At 27.9% G+C, this 17,041-nt stretch overlaps 1 protein-coding gene across 1 annotated transcript in view; it reads right to left on the reverse strand.

The window, feature by feature from the left end:
- Positions 1 to 5,337: 5,337 nt before the first annotated feature.
- Positions 5,338 to 17,041, reverse strand: part of fw (furrowed) — a 290,787-nt gene continuing 279,083 nt past the window's right edge. The window contains exons 9-20 of the mRNA XM_014422820.2: positions 16,690 to 16,866; positions 16,419 to 16,598; positions 15,524 to 15,642; positions 14,876 to 15,116; positions 13,598 to 13,771; positions 13,329 to 13,508; positions 11,826 to 12,062; positions 10,478 to 10,657; positions 10,218 to 10,391; positions 8,703 to 8,882; positions 8,508 to 8,616; positions 5,338 to 5,891 (exon numbers count right to left, since the gene is read on the reverse strand). Coding sequence (XP_014278306.1) covers positions 5,657 to 5,891; positions 8,508 to 8,616; positions 8,703 to 8,882; positions 10,218 to 10,391; positions 10,478 to 10,657; positions 11,826 to 12,062; positions 13,329 to 13,508; positions 13,598 to 13,771; positions 14,876 to 15,116; positions 15,524 to 15,642; positions 16,419 to 16,598; positions 16,690 to 16,866 — 2,186 coding nt within the window. The 3' untranslated portion in view covers positions 5,338 to 5,656. The remainder of the gene's footprint in view (positions 5,892 to 8,507; positions 8,617 to 8,702; positions 8,883 to 10,217; positions 10,392 to 10,477; positions 10,658 to 11,825; positions 12,063 to 13,328; positions 13,509 to 13,597; positions 13,772 to 14,875; positions 15,117 to 15,523; positions 15,643 to 16,418; positions 16,599 to 16,689; positions 16,867 to 17,041) is intronic.

Here is a 17,041-nt window from a genome sequence, read left to right on the forward strand (position 1 = left end):
ATTAAGTTTTTCATTAATTTGTTTCATTATGTGACCTATTATTTTTTAAAAGATTATAATTGCTTAAAGGTCCTGAACTTAAATTAAAAATACAATGTTTTTAATACATACATTTATTCTATTCTTGGATATTTCGAGAACATTGTATCCCCCACTTTAGCATAATATAATTCACTGTTGATTTTAAAAACAGTGCATCTACTATTTTATACATTTTTTTAAAATTTTATTTATGGGAATAAATAGAGGTACATAATTAATATAAAAAATATATAAGTATTGTACTCTCCTTAATTTATTTTAATTGTTATAACAAAAAAATCTTACTCGATCAATGATTTCTGCTATAAAGGAGAGTTAAATTATTAAGGTATAGTAATAGATTGTGGATCAAGGATGGTGGGTATGATTCATTTAATTACTACTTTTATAGATTAGAATTCAAGATGTAAAATTTATTATTATTCTGATTATTTTAACATTTTAAGTACGATATATTAAATTGCTCTTTTATTTATTAATTGTTTTATTTCTTTATTACCATATATAAAACTAGCAAATTGTATAAAATTGTAGATTTACTATTTTTAAAACAAACAGTGAATTATGTAATGATTAAGAGTGGGGTACAGTATCCCCAAAATGATTAAGTACAGAATATATATATATATTTATTAAAAAGCATTGTATTTTTATTTTAAGTTTTTGGTCTAAACATAGTTAAAATTTTTCTTTGAAATTGTGCCTTCATAGGTAAATTTTCAAACTTATTAATTTTGAAGCATGAGTCTTCATTGGGACTAACCAACAAAAAAAAAATTAATAATTGTAGTAAATTATAGATTGTTGAATGGATAATGTTTAACGTATTCCTCGTTCGTTAATATTATTAATAAAATGAATTTAATCAAAAATGATTATTGGTAGTAATATCGTGTGTTATATAGTTGTTTATTTATCCAATCAAGTCGAAAGATGATTGGCTGGTGAAATTAAAAATGCATTTAGCAAAAAATGTTTTTATCAATAGATTCCGGCGAGTACTGAAATGCTTTACAATTGAATAAATTAGGATTTAGGTAATTAGTAGAAATAAATATTTCAGAATGAATTTACTAGTTTAGGTTTTACGATAGTGGAGTTAATTAAAGTAATAAGTACTATATTAGTCTTCCAAAAACATTATCCACAATATTATATTAGAATGGATTTTTTTAGAATAATTATTAAAACAAATAGTGTTATAAGGCTATTTAATGCAAAAAGTTTATAAAATTAACACATTATGTTGATTAATTGTTAATTTAAAAATAAATTTATGCTTGTACAAATAAAATTTAAACAATATTCGTTGACAATTAAATGATTAGATGAAATTGATTATATATATGTGTGTGTGTGAATTAATTTGTGCTAAATTATGTATTTATATTATTAAAAGATAGTATATGTTTCTAATTCCATAATTAATTTTTCTAAAACTAACTTAAAAATTTGAGTATTATGTAATATATTTATTTATTTTTGTAATTTGATTTAAAAATTCGAGTGACATGGAATTATGTTGAATTAACTTTTATATGTTTATTGTTAATTTGTATAGATTTTAATGTTAATACATGCATTATTTTGGAATTATTTTAATTTGTTGTTATTTATTACCCGTTTCCTTAATTATAGCTAGCAAGGGTAGTATAAGTGAGAAAATGGTTGAAATATGTTAGTGTTTTACAAGATATAGAAAATTTTGAAATTCTGACTTTTATTAATTTTTACTATTTATTTTTTTAATATAATAGTAACAAATTCAAGTTTTAACACCTTAACTTGTAAACTCGAGTTAATTCAAGCGGCGTTGTATTTTATGCTACTATAATTTTTCACAGTTGAATATAATAGAGAATTAAAAATAACTATGTGATAATACTAAAATGAATAACACTGATTTATTCTCTGTGATAATCCTCTATATATAGCTTTAGGCTGTCTCCTATAGGGAGTTGCAATATCCAAAATAAAAATAAAAATTTTGATTATTTTTAAAAATTGTTTGCCAAGACAATGTTCTAAATTGTGTTTTTTTACATTAAAAAAATTGATTTTTTTGGTTCGGTTTTTTCAAAAAAACTGTTAAGGGGCTAATATCGGTTGATGCCATACCTATGTATGATTTTTCACTATTTTTGAATGATATTTTATGTATTAAATTTCTTTGGTTTTGTAAAGGTGTTGGATCTTTTATTAATATTTACTGCCTTCACTAGATAGTTCCTTTAATTTACTCTGAAAAACTACTATACACACAACACACTTAAACCTATTTCTGGCATTTTCTCACACTTATATTACTTCTCTATCCATCACTTGATATTTCTTTTTTTTCACCTTTCTGAAAATCTGGAAAAAAAAATTGAACCTTACTTTATTTTATTTAAGTCAATGATTCAGTCTAAATTTCAAGCCTACATTAGGGTTAAGAACAAAATGAGATTAAAAATATTACAAAAAAGGAAAAAGTATAACAACAAATTAACAAGATGGTTGAATAATGCTATAAGAAGGTAATGTATAATATTGGAATATTAAGAATTTATACAAGATAATAAACTTGAAAGTGGACAAAAATAAATATTAAATATCAAGTAGGGCTCTGTGTAAATGATAAAAAAAATTTACTAACACAATAAGAAATGTTCAAAAGTAAACAACGTACCAAATATAAAGAGAAACATGAAAATATATAAGTAAAATTAATAAAATAAAGAAGTTAGTCGCTGTCCAGGCGAACAGAGATGCTGAACCCCTCTGCCACAAATGTGGCCGAGAGTCAGAAACCCCAGTTCATGCATTCGAAAATGTTCTAACAAGGTTTCATTTTATAATTGTATATTGTGTAATGAATTTGTACAAGACTTTGTCTTTCACTAATAAAATGTATTATATTCCTAACAAGATGCTCCTTGTCATCTGCCGACATGATAATATAAAGAAGAAAATTCCTGTACTGCTGGATAAGAAAATTGTACTATGCAGATTATGCATATATACAGAGGGCTGTGCAAGGTTTGTAGACATTCTAGCATTTAATGTGATAAAAGGGAAGCATTAATAATGGATCCCACAATAAGGTTCTAAACGAATGATCAGGGTCTGAGTGTCAAGATACAGACAGAGAAAGAGAACATTTATACAAAATCTAAGTAATCAAAAGTATACTGAGGACTATGTTGAAAGATGATTTTTGGTGAAAGGGCTTTGGTTCAAAAATAGAGAACTATCCCTCTTACAAGTAATTTTTTGGAGAGGCTGGGGATTGAAATAACTCTGTATTCATTGGGAATTCTACATCATCATTTATATTAGACCTAAGCTGAGTATTGTCAATGCTATGAATTTTTTTATATTTATTAAAATTTATAACAGTATGTCCTGCAGCAGTCTGGGCTTCAGTCTTCGGTTGAGGTTGGGTTTCCCAGGTTGTAGGTCACTGCTCCTTTAACAGTCGGCAATTGGGAATGGAACTTCATGAACCGTTTTTTGATGTAATCCTCTATTGACTCCATCTGTAATTCGCGAATGCTATGAATTGAAAAGGAAAAAATAAAGAAGATATAATATTTATGATTTGCTCTTTTTTTTTCCATGTTGCGTTTTCCATATTGGTTAATTTCATGCAGCCAAAAATTAATTAACTATATTCTATGAAATCTTTGTAGGACAGTTTGCCTAATACCTTCATTAGAACTATTATTTATCAAGTTAAAAATATCTGATTTACTAGTCTATACCTATATATCTACTATACCGTAACTATATCTGTTATACATTTTTGTTAATAGATTTCAAATATTTGTGGATGTAACATATTTTTGCTTAGTCTGTAACTTTTAATATACTGTCATAATATTTTGATTTGTATCTAAATCTTTGAAGAGTATTTCTCGTTGTTTTTTGTATGCTGAACATTCAAGTATAATATTTTTAAGTGTCTCATTACCGCTACAACTTTTGCATTGAAAAGTTTCAGTTATGCCTATTTTGTGCAGGTGGTTATTTTGAAAATTAAATTAAATGATTCATCCTAGGCCTAGTATAAATTTTTATCCGGTCTTTATGTTTGCTTGTGAGAACCACGGTTTTTGAATAATGTGAGGAAATATGTTTTGTGGAACTGCCCAGAAGGGTTCTCCCGATATTGTTTTTACCAGATTTTTATCTCATCTAATTTAATCATTTAATAATAATCAGTGAAAGGCAACTTAGTGTCTGCCGGCTGACCTGTTTTATTGTTTAATTTAGCCATTTTATCTACGGTTTCGTTATCTGGGATCCCAGTGTGACCTTTAATCCACTTGAATATTATTTGTTGATTTCCTTTTATTGCTTGATAATTTTTTTTTTTAGTATTATTATTTATTAATAATACTGCATCTATACATTTTGTTAAGTCCACAAAATTATATTTAACAGTCGGTGGGTAATTTATACTGAAAGGAGTGATTGGACTTAGAAACATAAGTCGCACAGCTCGAGTCATTGTTAATTCTAAAACCAACCCTATGTTTGGTCTCTTACAAGTGCAGAATCGTTATCCACAAAAAAATGAATTTTTCTTCTTGAACCCTGCTCCTAATTTTACTTTCTGGAATGCTTAAATGCTCAATTCCCTTGTAAACTGAGGATTTATTGTATCTTTTTTCTCTGTCTATGGCAGAGTTTGTTTTTGTTACTTCATTTTCATAAAATAGTTGATATTAATGTTTAATGATTAAAAAAAAATTTTTTTAATAGCTATGTTTTTTTTTTGTTTCTTTAAAATTTTCCTCGGGAATGAGATTCTATTTATTTAAAGTTTGTGTTTGAAAAGGCTTAAAAATATTTATAAATGTTTTTATGATGTAGTTTAAAAAAATTGATCCAATAATTATTAAGAAGTTCGGTTGTAAAACATAGTAACTGACAAAATGAAAACTTTTGCAGTATATAAATGTTTATTAATATCAACATTATTCTTTTTATAAAACAAAATTCTAAAGATTCTTTCAACGATTTCTGAAATCAGCCTTTAAAAAGCTCATAGTACCAAAAATATCAATGTGTAAACAATTTCAATAACCATGCTTTATGACTAAACGCCTCAATTGTTAAAAAAAAAATTTGATTTATGCATATTTTTGGGTTTCTAGAAAAAATTTCAAACTTGGATTTTTCCCCTCTTACCTTATAGCATCTCTACTTATAGCCCCATTTTGAAATGAAATTTTTATCATTAGATTTAATAGATCAAATTGGTAACTTATGTTTACATTAAAACAAAATAAAAATGGAAGAAATAAATTCAATTACATAACAAAACTAATTTTATTAACAGTCATTGTCCTCACAGAGGTGCTTTTATTTACATTCTCATATTAATTACAAACACAGCTTTTATATAACCTTTTTAAAAATCCTATCTAATTACAGTCAGGAATGGACGCCAAGCTGCCGACGATTGGATGATTATTTAAGCCAGGCTTGGGTCGCAGTTAATGTATATGCCCTAGAACTATATTTACAGAGCTACGGGCAAAAATAAATAGGTCTATACATAATGGACACAACGGCTTTTCTCAATTATTTCATACTTTTTCTTTCTTTTTTTGTTCTACTTGTGCTATCGAACAGCGACACCGTTAATTGTCACTGTATTTCTGTGATAAATGGGCGATGGTTCGTAATGACTTGTTTCTTCATATGGCGAATCGTAAACTTCTTCATGTATGTTTTCGTAAATGTTGTTTCCTGTCCGTTCGTTCAGGTTAGCGTAGGACATCACAGCAGCATTCTGGTCTTCTTTTTTAAGGGCACCCTGAATGTTTTCAGTATTTTTCACTGGAGTTTCTTTTCGACTGAAAATTAAAAATATAGAATAGAAAAAATTGTATTAACATGAATTTGAAATTTGTATAATTAAATTATTATAAACAACTTTATCATGGTTGTGTAATTTTTTTAGAGGGATTCATTTTTAGTTATTAAATATCAATCAAAATCATTGAGGAAAAAATTATTTGGACCACATTATTTAATATAAAATTATACATTATTTAATATAAAATTATACAATAATTTTTTTGTAACAGTTCTATTCAATACATTCAACATATTATCCACATTTTTGCAACAATTTAGCCCATTTTATTAGCCATTTTCAAATTTTTTCCTTTTCATCCCAGTCACATAATTAAAATTATATGTTTTCAAATTTTCTTTTTTCCTAGCTGCCAGGTATTTTTTTTTTTTGTGGCTCTTACATCTACAATATATTAATCAATATTACAAACAAGATTTATTTTTAAAAAACACATATCACTCTCAAAAATATAAAAACAAAGTTGTTTTTTGGCCAAAACATTGCAAAAGTGTGAAGAAAAAAAAAATATCTGTGTGTGTTTGTATAGAAATGAATGGTTATAAGTTAAATAATTTTTTTTTTTATTATTGTATAGCTTTATTTTAAATAAATAAGGATTTTTTCTTCAACTATTTTGATTTATATTTAATAATTAGCTAAATTAATTTATTTAAAATTTATAATACCTAAAGATCAAAAATTTAAAACAAAAATATACTGTTTTCTTGAGCAACTGACCAGACAAAATCAAAATGGTGTGGAGCTTTTTTTATCCTTTTTCTATTTTTTTTTTTTAACATATATAACATTTTTTTTTTAAAACATATATAACATATAATAATGATATCTCAACATATGATATAACATTTAACATGGTTGAGATGGATGCACCATCCAAAACATTAGATTTCTGCCCTATGGGGGAAACCGAAAAGGTTTAATATCAAGTTGGCACCAGTACACAAATAACAAAACTACTAAAAAATCAATAATACTGAAACTTATAGGTTTTATTACACTACACCACTTACACACATCAAATCTCTGTAGTAAACACAAACTAAAGAGGACTGAATTATAATTGATAAAAAAATATTAATTGTATTGTTTAAATAAATAATTTAAATTTTATCTATTATAGTCTCAAAACCTTTTATTTTCTTCACAAGTCCGACGTTTCGGCCAATTCAGCCATACTCAGGAACAATCTTATACAATTTTTAAACTAAATAATTTTAAAACAACTTAATGCAGGCTATTCTGCCCAGGTCAATTAAGCAATTTCTAATTAGTCAATATTCACATTAAAACAAAAATCAAAATTCTTTATTTTATACAGTCACTTATTTGTTAAAATTTATCACAAAAATTTGTAATTTAATTTTTTATATAACAAATAAGTGCTGTGATAAAGAATTTTAATTTTTGTTTTAGTGTGAATATTGACTAATAAGAAATTGTTGAATTGACCTGGGCAGAATAGCCTGCATGGAGTTGTTTTTAAATTATTTAGTTTAATAATTGTATAAGAAATAAAAGGTTTTGAGACTATAATGGATAAAATTTAAATTATTTATTCAAACAACATTAATCAGTCTCAAGAAAATATTTAAAATTATAAATAAAATTAATTGTATCGTTAAAACTATATAACAAAGACTGAAAGTTGAATATAGTTTTTTATTTTATAACATAAGGGATATTCATGTTTTAAATGGAGAAATATTTCCTTCTTTTAGCATGTTAAAACAATAAAAAGTTTAACATGGTTGAGAGACTGTTACTAGGTCTGCTAAGCGGAGAATGACATTATGCAACAGACCAGCTGAGCTCTACACCATTATGTCTGCTGTCGCTTCGATAGGTTAGTTGCTCATAGTTTGTGTTTTTGTTTTTGATGTTCTTAAACAATAGAGTTATTCAGTAATAGTGAAAAAAAAAAGTAGGAAAGCAAACAAGGAACAAGTGAGGTGGAGGAAAGATGATGTGATAGAGATGCAAGATTACAAGGGTACCAAATAAGTTTCCCAGAAAATTTCCTAGGTACTCCTCTGCATTTAACATATAATATAGACTTTAAATTAGATTTCCCATAATCCAATACTTATAATATTTAGCATGTTAAAACTTTTTACATTCAACACATCATAAATACCCCTAATATAGAAAAAATATTGTAAATTATAGCCATGTTTTCAATTCTTAATGTGACCTACAGGTGACACTTATGCCAAATCTATTAAAAAATTGTTCTTATGCAAAATTAATATTTTTTATGTAGTTAAGACTCAATATAGAAATAAAATGAAGATAACAAATATTTTCTTAGGACCTTATGGGTATTAAAAGTTTAATAGAACGTGAAGCTCTTTATTTTGTTTTTTATATTAAACAAAGTATTAGAGCTTTTTGTTTTTTCCCTCCCATTTTCTTTTTTAACTCCTGCAGATTTCTATTAATAATACAACATATTTTTTTATAGATAAATATTTCACTCAACGATTTTAATATGATCTATCTATCATTCTATAGCCTGAGTATTATAATAAGGTAAAAAAACATAATGTCACTCTACTTAGAACAGTATTCAGAGAAAATTCAAATTACTTACAGCCGTAGGTAAATAATTCCCAATATGAGGAGAAGGAAAAGCAGAACACCAGCTCCGATTCCTATCGTAAGTCCAAGTGCTTGGGAATCACTGCTTGGAGCTGTTGTCACTAAAAAAAAAAAAATTAAATTAAATTAAAAATATAATTAAATTTTCAATTAAAATTAAAACTAGTTTCAGAGTAATTTTTATTACTTTCACATCGAGGTTCATCGCCCGACCAGCTACCATCTTCCATACATTTCCTTAGATAAGGACCTATTCTCTGGAACTGTGGAATACAATGGTATTCAGCACCACTGTTATATGTTGTAGTGTCATTCATAATAATTACTCGGCCATTTTCTATATCAGATGGTCTTCCACAATTTACAGCTGTAAAAAGAAAACAAAAAAACATTAAGTATACATAACGAATAATAAATGCAGTATTAAAAAAAAATTTAAATGCTATGTTTTTTTTGTTTGTTTATTTGATTAATGTTTGAGATAAGTTTATCTCCTTATTGTTTATAGATGTACTCCAAACACTCCAGTAATCTGAACTGGCATAAAAAAAGTTACTTTTTTTGATAAAACTTAGCAGGCAATCACATTTTAGTTTTCAAGAAAATGTGGACATATATAAAGGACATTTTTAACATTCCAATCTATCGGCAAGCTTTTGTAATCATTGTGGAAATTTTTACATAGCTTCAATATCGGTTAATCTAATTCTTAAGAAAGTTTTTATAATACAGTGATTCAAAAAACCAGGCTAGATCTCGATGTACAGCTTTATGCTCGCATAGAGTAGCACAATAACAAAAAATCCTAATGACATTGAAAAATTTGAATCTCAAAGATGTTTTGTTATTCTTAGTTAAAGTTTGGGTGGCTGTTCAGTCAAAGACCATACACTATTCATGGAATCCACTATTGGGGAAAGGGAACATCCATGGAGTATCAACAGACAACAATAACGAAGCCAGCCAACAGATGATTTTGAACTTGATTAAAAGATATTAAAAGCCCTGATGCTTCAGTGAATGATAGAGATGTTGATGAATGGGTTTAAGGTCATGAGGAGAACAAGTTCGAATTTAAGACTGATGAGGAAATTGTACAGAAATCTCTACCAACGAAGGAGAAGAAGGTGAAAGACAAGTTGAAGAACTAACGAAAATAAAACATTAAGAAGGAGTGTTTAATAACTGCCTGAAGTGGGCAACAGAGAATGATATTCCCTGGCAGCAAGTCCTTCTCTTACAACGTCTGAGAAAAGAAGCAGTGAAGAAACTTCTGCCAAAGTCTCAGCCAAAAAAAATGACTTTTTTAAAAAAGATTAATTGTTTAAAACTTTAAACTGTCAAATTTCCAGTAAAATATGTAGAAAACATTAATAAACAAAAATATTCATGTACTTTCATATTTTTGAATTTTTTTACACCATTTTTCCTAATGCTTTCTGTAATCTGAACATTCGCCTGCAGCAGTTTGTTCGGATTACAGATATTACATTTATTTGTTTTTATTTTTCTTGTATCTATTTCTACTTAATTCTATGCATGTTATTTCTTTTTTCTTTAATTTACTCTGATTATTTTTATATAATTTTCACATATATTTTTTTTTACTGAAAGGTTCCTTTGGAAAATTAGTATTAGAATGTATCAAACGAATAAGGATTAATTAAAAAACAAACAAATTTATTCAGACATCGATACTTACGTATGCAGTTAGGTATAAATCCACTCCAAGTTCCCTTTTTGAGACAAGTTCTGGTAACATTCCCTTCCATGTTGTGCCCTCTAGGACATGTGTATATGGCTGTACCTCCAACACTGAATGACGAAACTTGAACATTCATGCCACTATGGCTTTCTGGTTCCTTACAGACTATTTCTGCAAGTAAAAATTGATCGTTAATAAAATAAAGATTCAATATTGGGTTTTACCAATGAAAAAACATAAAAAGAGCAGTTGTTTACCTTTACACATTGGTGTTTCTGCACTCCAGGTCCCGTTGTCTAAGCACATCCTTCGTGGGAATCCATCGAGTTGGAAGTTTTCGTAGCATTCGTATAATACTGCGGCTCCGTAATAAGTTGCATTTTGAAGTAGGGTGAACCGTCCATTATTTGGAGCTAGTGGTAGTCCACAATCAACAACTGCAATCAAGAAACAAAAATAAAATTTGTCTGAAAAGATAAAATGTTTTATGACAATACTTATATTTATTACTATGAATTCATAATTTGCATTAAGAATTGAGTTTTACAAATTTTAATGTGTTAAATCATATTATTATATAAAAGAAAGACCCATTTTTTATTTGTCACTGGCAACCACAAAAACTACTGAACCAATCATCATCAATTTTTAACTACATCATTCTCATGGTTCAGGGAAGGTTTAGTAGTTATGAAATCTATGAATATGTACCCTTATATATAAAACTGAACAGCTTGTCAGTTTAAATACGCTGATTTCAGGAATCACCAGTCAAATTTGTAAGATTATTTTAGATAGATATATTTGGAATTGATGTATTTATAACATCAAGCTTCAACCAATAGGATCAGTGTAGTAATCATAAATATGAATCAAACTGGAAAATAATAATGAAAACAAATAACAGTGGAAGCAGGTTCATCTCAATAACTTTATTAGGTTAATCAATAAAAATTTATATACTGAATGATCACGAAAAGTGGCAAAAATGGACTGCTAAACCTTCATGCTTTATAGCAATTTCAAGGAAGAAAAAGAAGAAGATAAAAACCAATAGGGTAGGTCAAGCTTTATTGGGCCACCAGAAGTCTTATGGCAGAAAAGTAATAATTATATGGCCTAGAGGAAAAAAAAATGAAATATAATATTCAGAAATCCAATAAATTTGCTTTTTCTCTGGCAATAAAATTCCCTAGTACTAGAAATGATAATAATAATAAATATCCATCCTATGGCGATGAAGCTTAGCTCGAAAGCCTCCATGCGTCGTCACAAATAGGGAGATCCAGTTGTCTGGAAGGACCCAATTTGATTTTAACCGCGACCAGACGGTGGGAAAGTACTTTCTCAGGTAGATCCATTCAGGGTCATCACCCACTGCCAGTTCCACTCTTCTATCATGTCCTCCTGAAAATGGTTTTCCATTTCCAGGGGTCCTCCTCAATTCTAGTCTGGATATTTTCTAGCAAACCTGAGCCTTCTTGCTTCATTTTAGGGGGATCTGCTCATTACTACTCAACTTACACACCCATCTTATTCACTGCAATCATTTCACCTAAAGTATATTTACCGGTAATTTAATTTGATAAAATTAATCAAACTCACATATGCATTGAGGTAGTTTTCCACTCCATTTTCCATTATCCTCGCAAGTTGAAAGTGGATCCCCTTCGATTTTGTAACCTCGTTCGCACCTATACTTCACCAGAGTGCCTATTTTGAATGTTGTAACGGAGACTGCAGAATCTTGGGTACGAATGAGGGTTCTGCCGTAGAGTCGATCATTTCCTGTCACCGACAGGATAGCATGGTCTGCTAGTTGTGGAGCTGGGCAGCGTATTTCTAAAATAATGAAATATTATTATATATTAATAACTAATTAAATTATTATATAATTATGGCATATCAACACAAATAAGTTATACAAGTAGTAATAAACAACCCCAACAAACCTGATCAAACAGCTCTTACCACACACTTTAGACAAATAGGAAGAAAAATGAAATTAAGCGAAATTTAAAAGAAATGTTACTATAAAAATATAAAAGAATAGGCCTATAACAAAAAATTGGATGTAAAAAATTTAAATTCATGCCATTCTAACCAAATAAATACATAAGACATAATTAACAACACTAAGTATAAATACAGAAATAACATATGGACAACCAGCCAGTTATATGTTAAAAAAGACAAAACGCTCTATCTCCATTTTAACCCGATTCAATTTTGGCTCAAACCTCGAGTTAGTTGTATCACAGCAATGTATAACAAACTGTAATAGACAATTATAAGTAATGTTTTAATTGTAATAGTTATTATTCTTAAATTATACTATGTACATGAAGTATTCTAATAATTAGTTGAAAAATTATTTAAATTAATTATTCTAAAAAACTGTTTTCGTTATTGTAGGGCATGACTATGTAAACAATACAATTGCGAAAAGTCACCTAAATATAGTAGTATTATTGACTGCTTCTCGAGGTCCTAACAATATTTTTCTTCAATCATTAGTTATGACATTTATAAAGTTTAAAGTAGTGCATGGAAATTAATGTTATGCTTATGTTATAAGAATATTTATGTCTTTAGATATTATTTATGGATAAAAAAAATATTTAAAAATATATTACCAATACACAAAAATGCTGATAGTCTTTATTCCGACATTAAAACAAGAGATTCTATTTATATATATCATTTAATTTCATGTTTGAGACTGGTTTGTTTATCAATTATAATTAATACTATCCATAGGGCTATATAAGTTATATAAAAGTCGATAAAGTGATTGATTAGGTTGTAGTGGATAGTGGAAATTTAATAAAATTAGAATAATTAAAACAGTGGATAAATATAGGTTGATAGACTAAGATATATTTTGACAAGAGCAGAGTGGTCCGCAAATTTTTAATAACATTGGTAACTGTGAAATTGTAAATAAGATGTTCTTGAGAATCACGGAAACGTAGAAATTATAAGAAAATGAACATGTTGAGAATATATGGATATTTTTAATTATAATTGATAAATATTTCATATTTTTTACTTTGAAATTCCTTATTTAGTACTTTATTAGTATGTTTATATAATCAAATATTTTACCTTCACATCTTGGCAGCCCTTCACTCCATTGTTTCGTTTCTAAACACATTCTGCTTGGAGGTCCGACTAATCTATAGTTTTTAGTACAACTGTAAGTAACTTCACTTCCCAAATATGTCGTGGAATTAGTGTATGCAACTGAACCATATGGTATTGGTGGAACCTTTCCACAATCAATGTCTACAAGGTAAAGAAAACAACCACTATCAGTCGATAAATTCTTTATTAAATTTTTTTTTTAGGGTAGTTCTTTTTACAATATAACTTACAATAACAAGTAGGAGGTTCTCCGTCCCATTCGCCATTTGTTGTACAAGTGAGAGTCGATCGCCCTGCTAAGATGTGGCCTGCTTCGCAATGGAATTCCAGGCTAGAATGCACATTGAAATCATAACCGACTACGTAACCGTTTTCAGGAACTTCTGGTTCAGGGCAAGTAATCACTAGAAATACAATAATATATTACTAAATATGAAATTAAATAGTTTAGTTCATTTATAAGAAGTATTTACAACAGATATTACTATCGATCAAACATAAATTCTATTCATATTAAAATAAATAAACTTCTTTTCAAAACTTAGGATTATAAATTTTGTTGTATAAAATCTGTAATTACACTTGCTACTTTCCAATATTATCTCTATTTTTTTGTGTTTTATGTGTATTTCCTATTATCATATTTATCATCAAGTATTCAGGTCAAAAATATCATATTAAAAGTAAGTAAAAATTTTTTCATCAATATCAGTCATTAATTATTATGTGATAAAAACACTTTGGTACGGAAACTATTAAAATATGATCCATTACTTGGTTAAGGACTTGGGTTAATTTTTAATAGAATAAATAAAAAAATAAATACATAAAAAAAAGTGGGGCTGTAAGACTCCACTTTATTAGTAGTGTTTATAAATTTCACCTTACCATTTAAAGATGGTATTTTTTTTTACAATGTTCCTCTAAAATTGTATAATTTTTTTTACTTTAATTGTATTAAAGTTTCATCTCAAAAGCTTTTTGGGTTTTGTTGTTTTTATTCCAAAACTTTTTCAAAAAATTGAGATGATCTTAAAATTTTAACTGGCAGTGAATTATAAAATATTATCGCTTTTTTTTTTTGTCTAGCAAGGGTGTTTGTTGACTCATTATCTTTCTTTATGTAAATAACTAAAATTTTGTTATTTTATATAATTTGTATTATATTATTTAATTGTACTACTCATTGCTCAAATTGTATAACTGTCATTTACATGTATCCTGTAGTTCAGATTATGTTATTTTTTCAATATAGTGTAAGCAGAAAAAAATTAATTTCAAGTTTATCCCGGCATTTTAATTTGTATTTCAATTTATTACCTCTTCAAAAACAATTTCATTATTCCACCTTATATATAAAATAAAATGTTGCACGGTGATCAATAAAAATATTTTATATAAAAAAAAAATCATAAATTATACCAGTATTAGTATAATTTGTATTTTTTTTGTTTGGCATTAACAAAATTAAATAGTAATTACTTAAATAAAAAATTCATGCTTCTTACATTCACAGGTGGGTGGGTCATCAGACCATTTGCCATCTCGAAGACATGTGAGGTAATTTCGTGTCGGTGGTTCCAGCCAGTGATCTGTGTCGCAGGTATACTCAACGACGCTGCCATGGGTTGTTGTTCCATTCATAAGGATGTAATGACCGTTGTCTATTCCCAATGGCTCTCTGCAGTCGACGTATTTACATGTTGGAGCCTTTCCAGACCATTCCCCTCCCAAACCGCAGGTTAGTACCTAAAAGATCATATAATTTATGTATCAACAATACTAGGTGGCTTACAAAGTAAGAAATTCAAATTCAAGACTGAAGTCCAGACTGATGCAAGAAATTCTTCAATGAACTCTGTACGTTACATATTTATTATTATTATTGCTTAGATATATTTTTTTGTTTACTAATTTATTTTAATTAATTAGAAATATTCAATAATTATAATATTGTAAATAGTTAGGAATGTTTTTTTTTTTACATGAGACTAAACCCCCAAATTCTCAATTAATAAAAGAAAATCTAATAATTATCATGTATAGCTTACCAGGTGGATCTGATAATAAATAAATATTAAAAAAAGTGATTAAAAATAATAATTACAAAGTTATTAATAACTTGTTATAATAGAATATTAAAAAATATACTGCACCTGTTGACCAAATAGTATGAAACCAGGTTTGCAAGTGTACGTTGCTGTAGAGCCTGCCCTCTTACCAGAAACTTTGATAGCTGTACCTTCGCTCATTGGAGGATCAGGACACCAGTCGACTAAAGAACAAAGAATAATTTATTTTGAAGCTGCTTAAATCTTCCATTGTGTATAATATATCTTGTATCAATGTAACTATTTCCGGTAAAAAACACTTTTAAAACTTCATGCACATTTTATTGACAAGTTGGATAATGTTTCAGACCTCAATTTGTCCATTTTCAAATCCAACCTCTAAAATAATAAATTAAATGCAGTAGCGATCTTTGGAAAATATATATGTATAGTGTATTTATACACTTTGTCATATTACAACTTAAATTTTTTTTTATTATTGTAATTAAAAACATTTATATCAAATATTGGAATATTATTATCATTCTTATAAAACCATGATGTTTTCACATTAAGATTCTCACTGTTAAAACTATGGTAACACTTTTTATAAACATAATAGAGGGAATTTAATTGTGATAATATTAACATTTTATAAGGATGGTAATAATATTTAATATATGATATAGGTGTTGATAATTACCATAATACAAAATGTTAAAAAAAGTTGTAATTTAGCAAATATATATATATATATATATATATATATAGCATGTATATATATATTTTAAAGATTGCTGACAATATTTAATATATGATTTTATTTTACGGATTTGATTTAAAAATGGACAATTTGAAGTCCGAAATGTTATCCAGTTCATAAATAAAAGATACACGAAGTTTTAAGGGGTCTTCCCCCCCAGAAATTGTTGCATTGATTAATATATGGCGCCTAGATAGTGTATACTTTTATTTTTGAATAAATTGTAAATATACTTACAGAGGCATTGAGGAGCTAACCCGGACCAAATACCATTGTCACCACATGTTCTTTGTTCTTCTCCTACGAGAGTGTAGTTTGCCTCACAAGTATAATTGGCTATGGCTCCATACGACGTTCTGTTATTTATTAGAGTGATCTTCCCATGAGCTAATTCCGGCAGCTTTCCACACTCCACATCTAAAAATTTGTTTATCAATATAAGTACAATTTTAAGCATTATTCCTGTTCCAATGATAAACCACTTGTTTAGCCTTTTAATTTTACTTACATTTACACGTCGGAGGTTCTCCAGACCAAAAACCTGAATTTGTACAAATTCTATCTGCTTCTCCTATTAGCATGTGCCCTTCTGGACAGTTGTAAGTGATTGATGCGTTTATACTGTGGTTCGTTCCAGTGATTGTTGTGTTGATGTTCTTATCAGGGCTTCCACAGATAAGTGGCTCTATTTAAAGAAAACAAAAAACAATTTATGTAATCAACATCATGGTTTAGTTATAGGCACAAGAATAGCAACTAATCATCAGAACTTTTTTTAAATAAGCTAACCTAAAATCAAGTTCTATGTTCATTTATGGGCAGATGCAATTTCTTAAAGTTATTTTTATCAGTATTATATA

This window comes from Halyomorpha halys, unplaced genomic scaffold (assembly GCF_000696795.3).
Source record: "Halyomorpha halys isolate HHAL.00 unplaced genomic scaffold, Hhal_1.1 Scaffold22.1, whole genome shotgun sequence".
Lineage (NCBI taxonomy): Eukaryota > Metazoa > Arthropoda > Insecta > Hemiptera > Pentatomidae > Halyomorpha > Halyomorpha halys.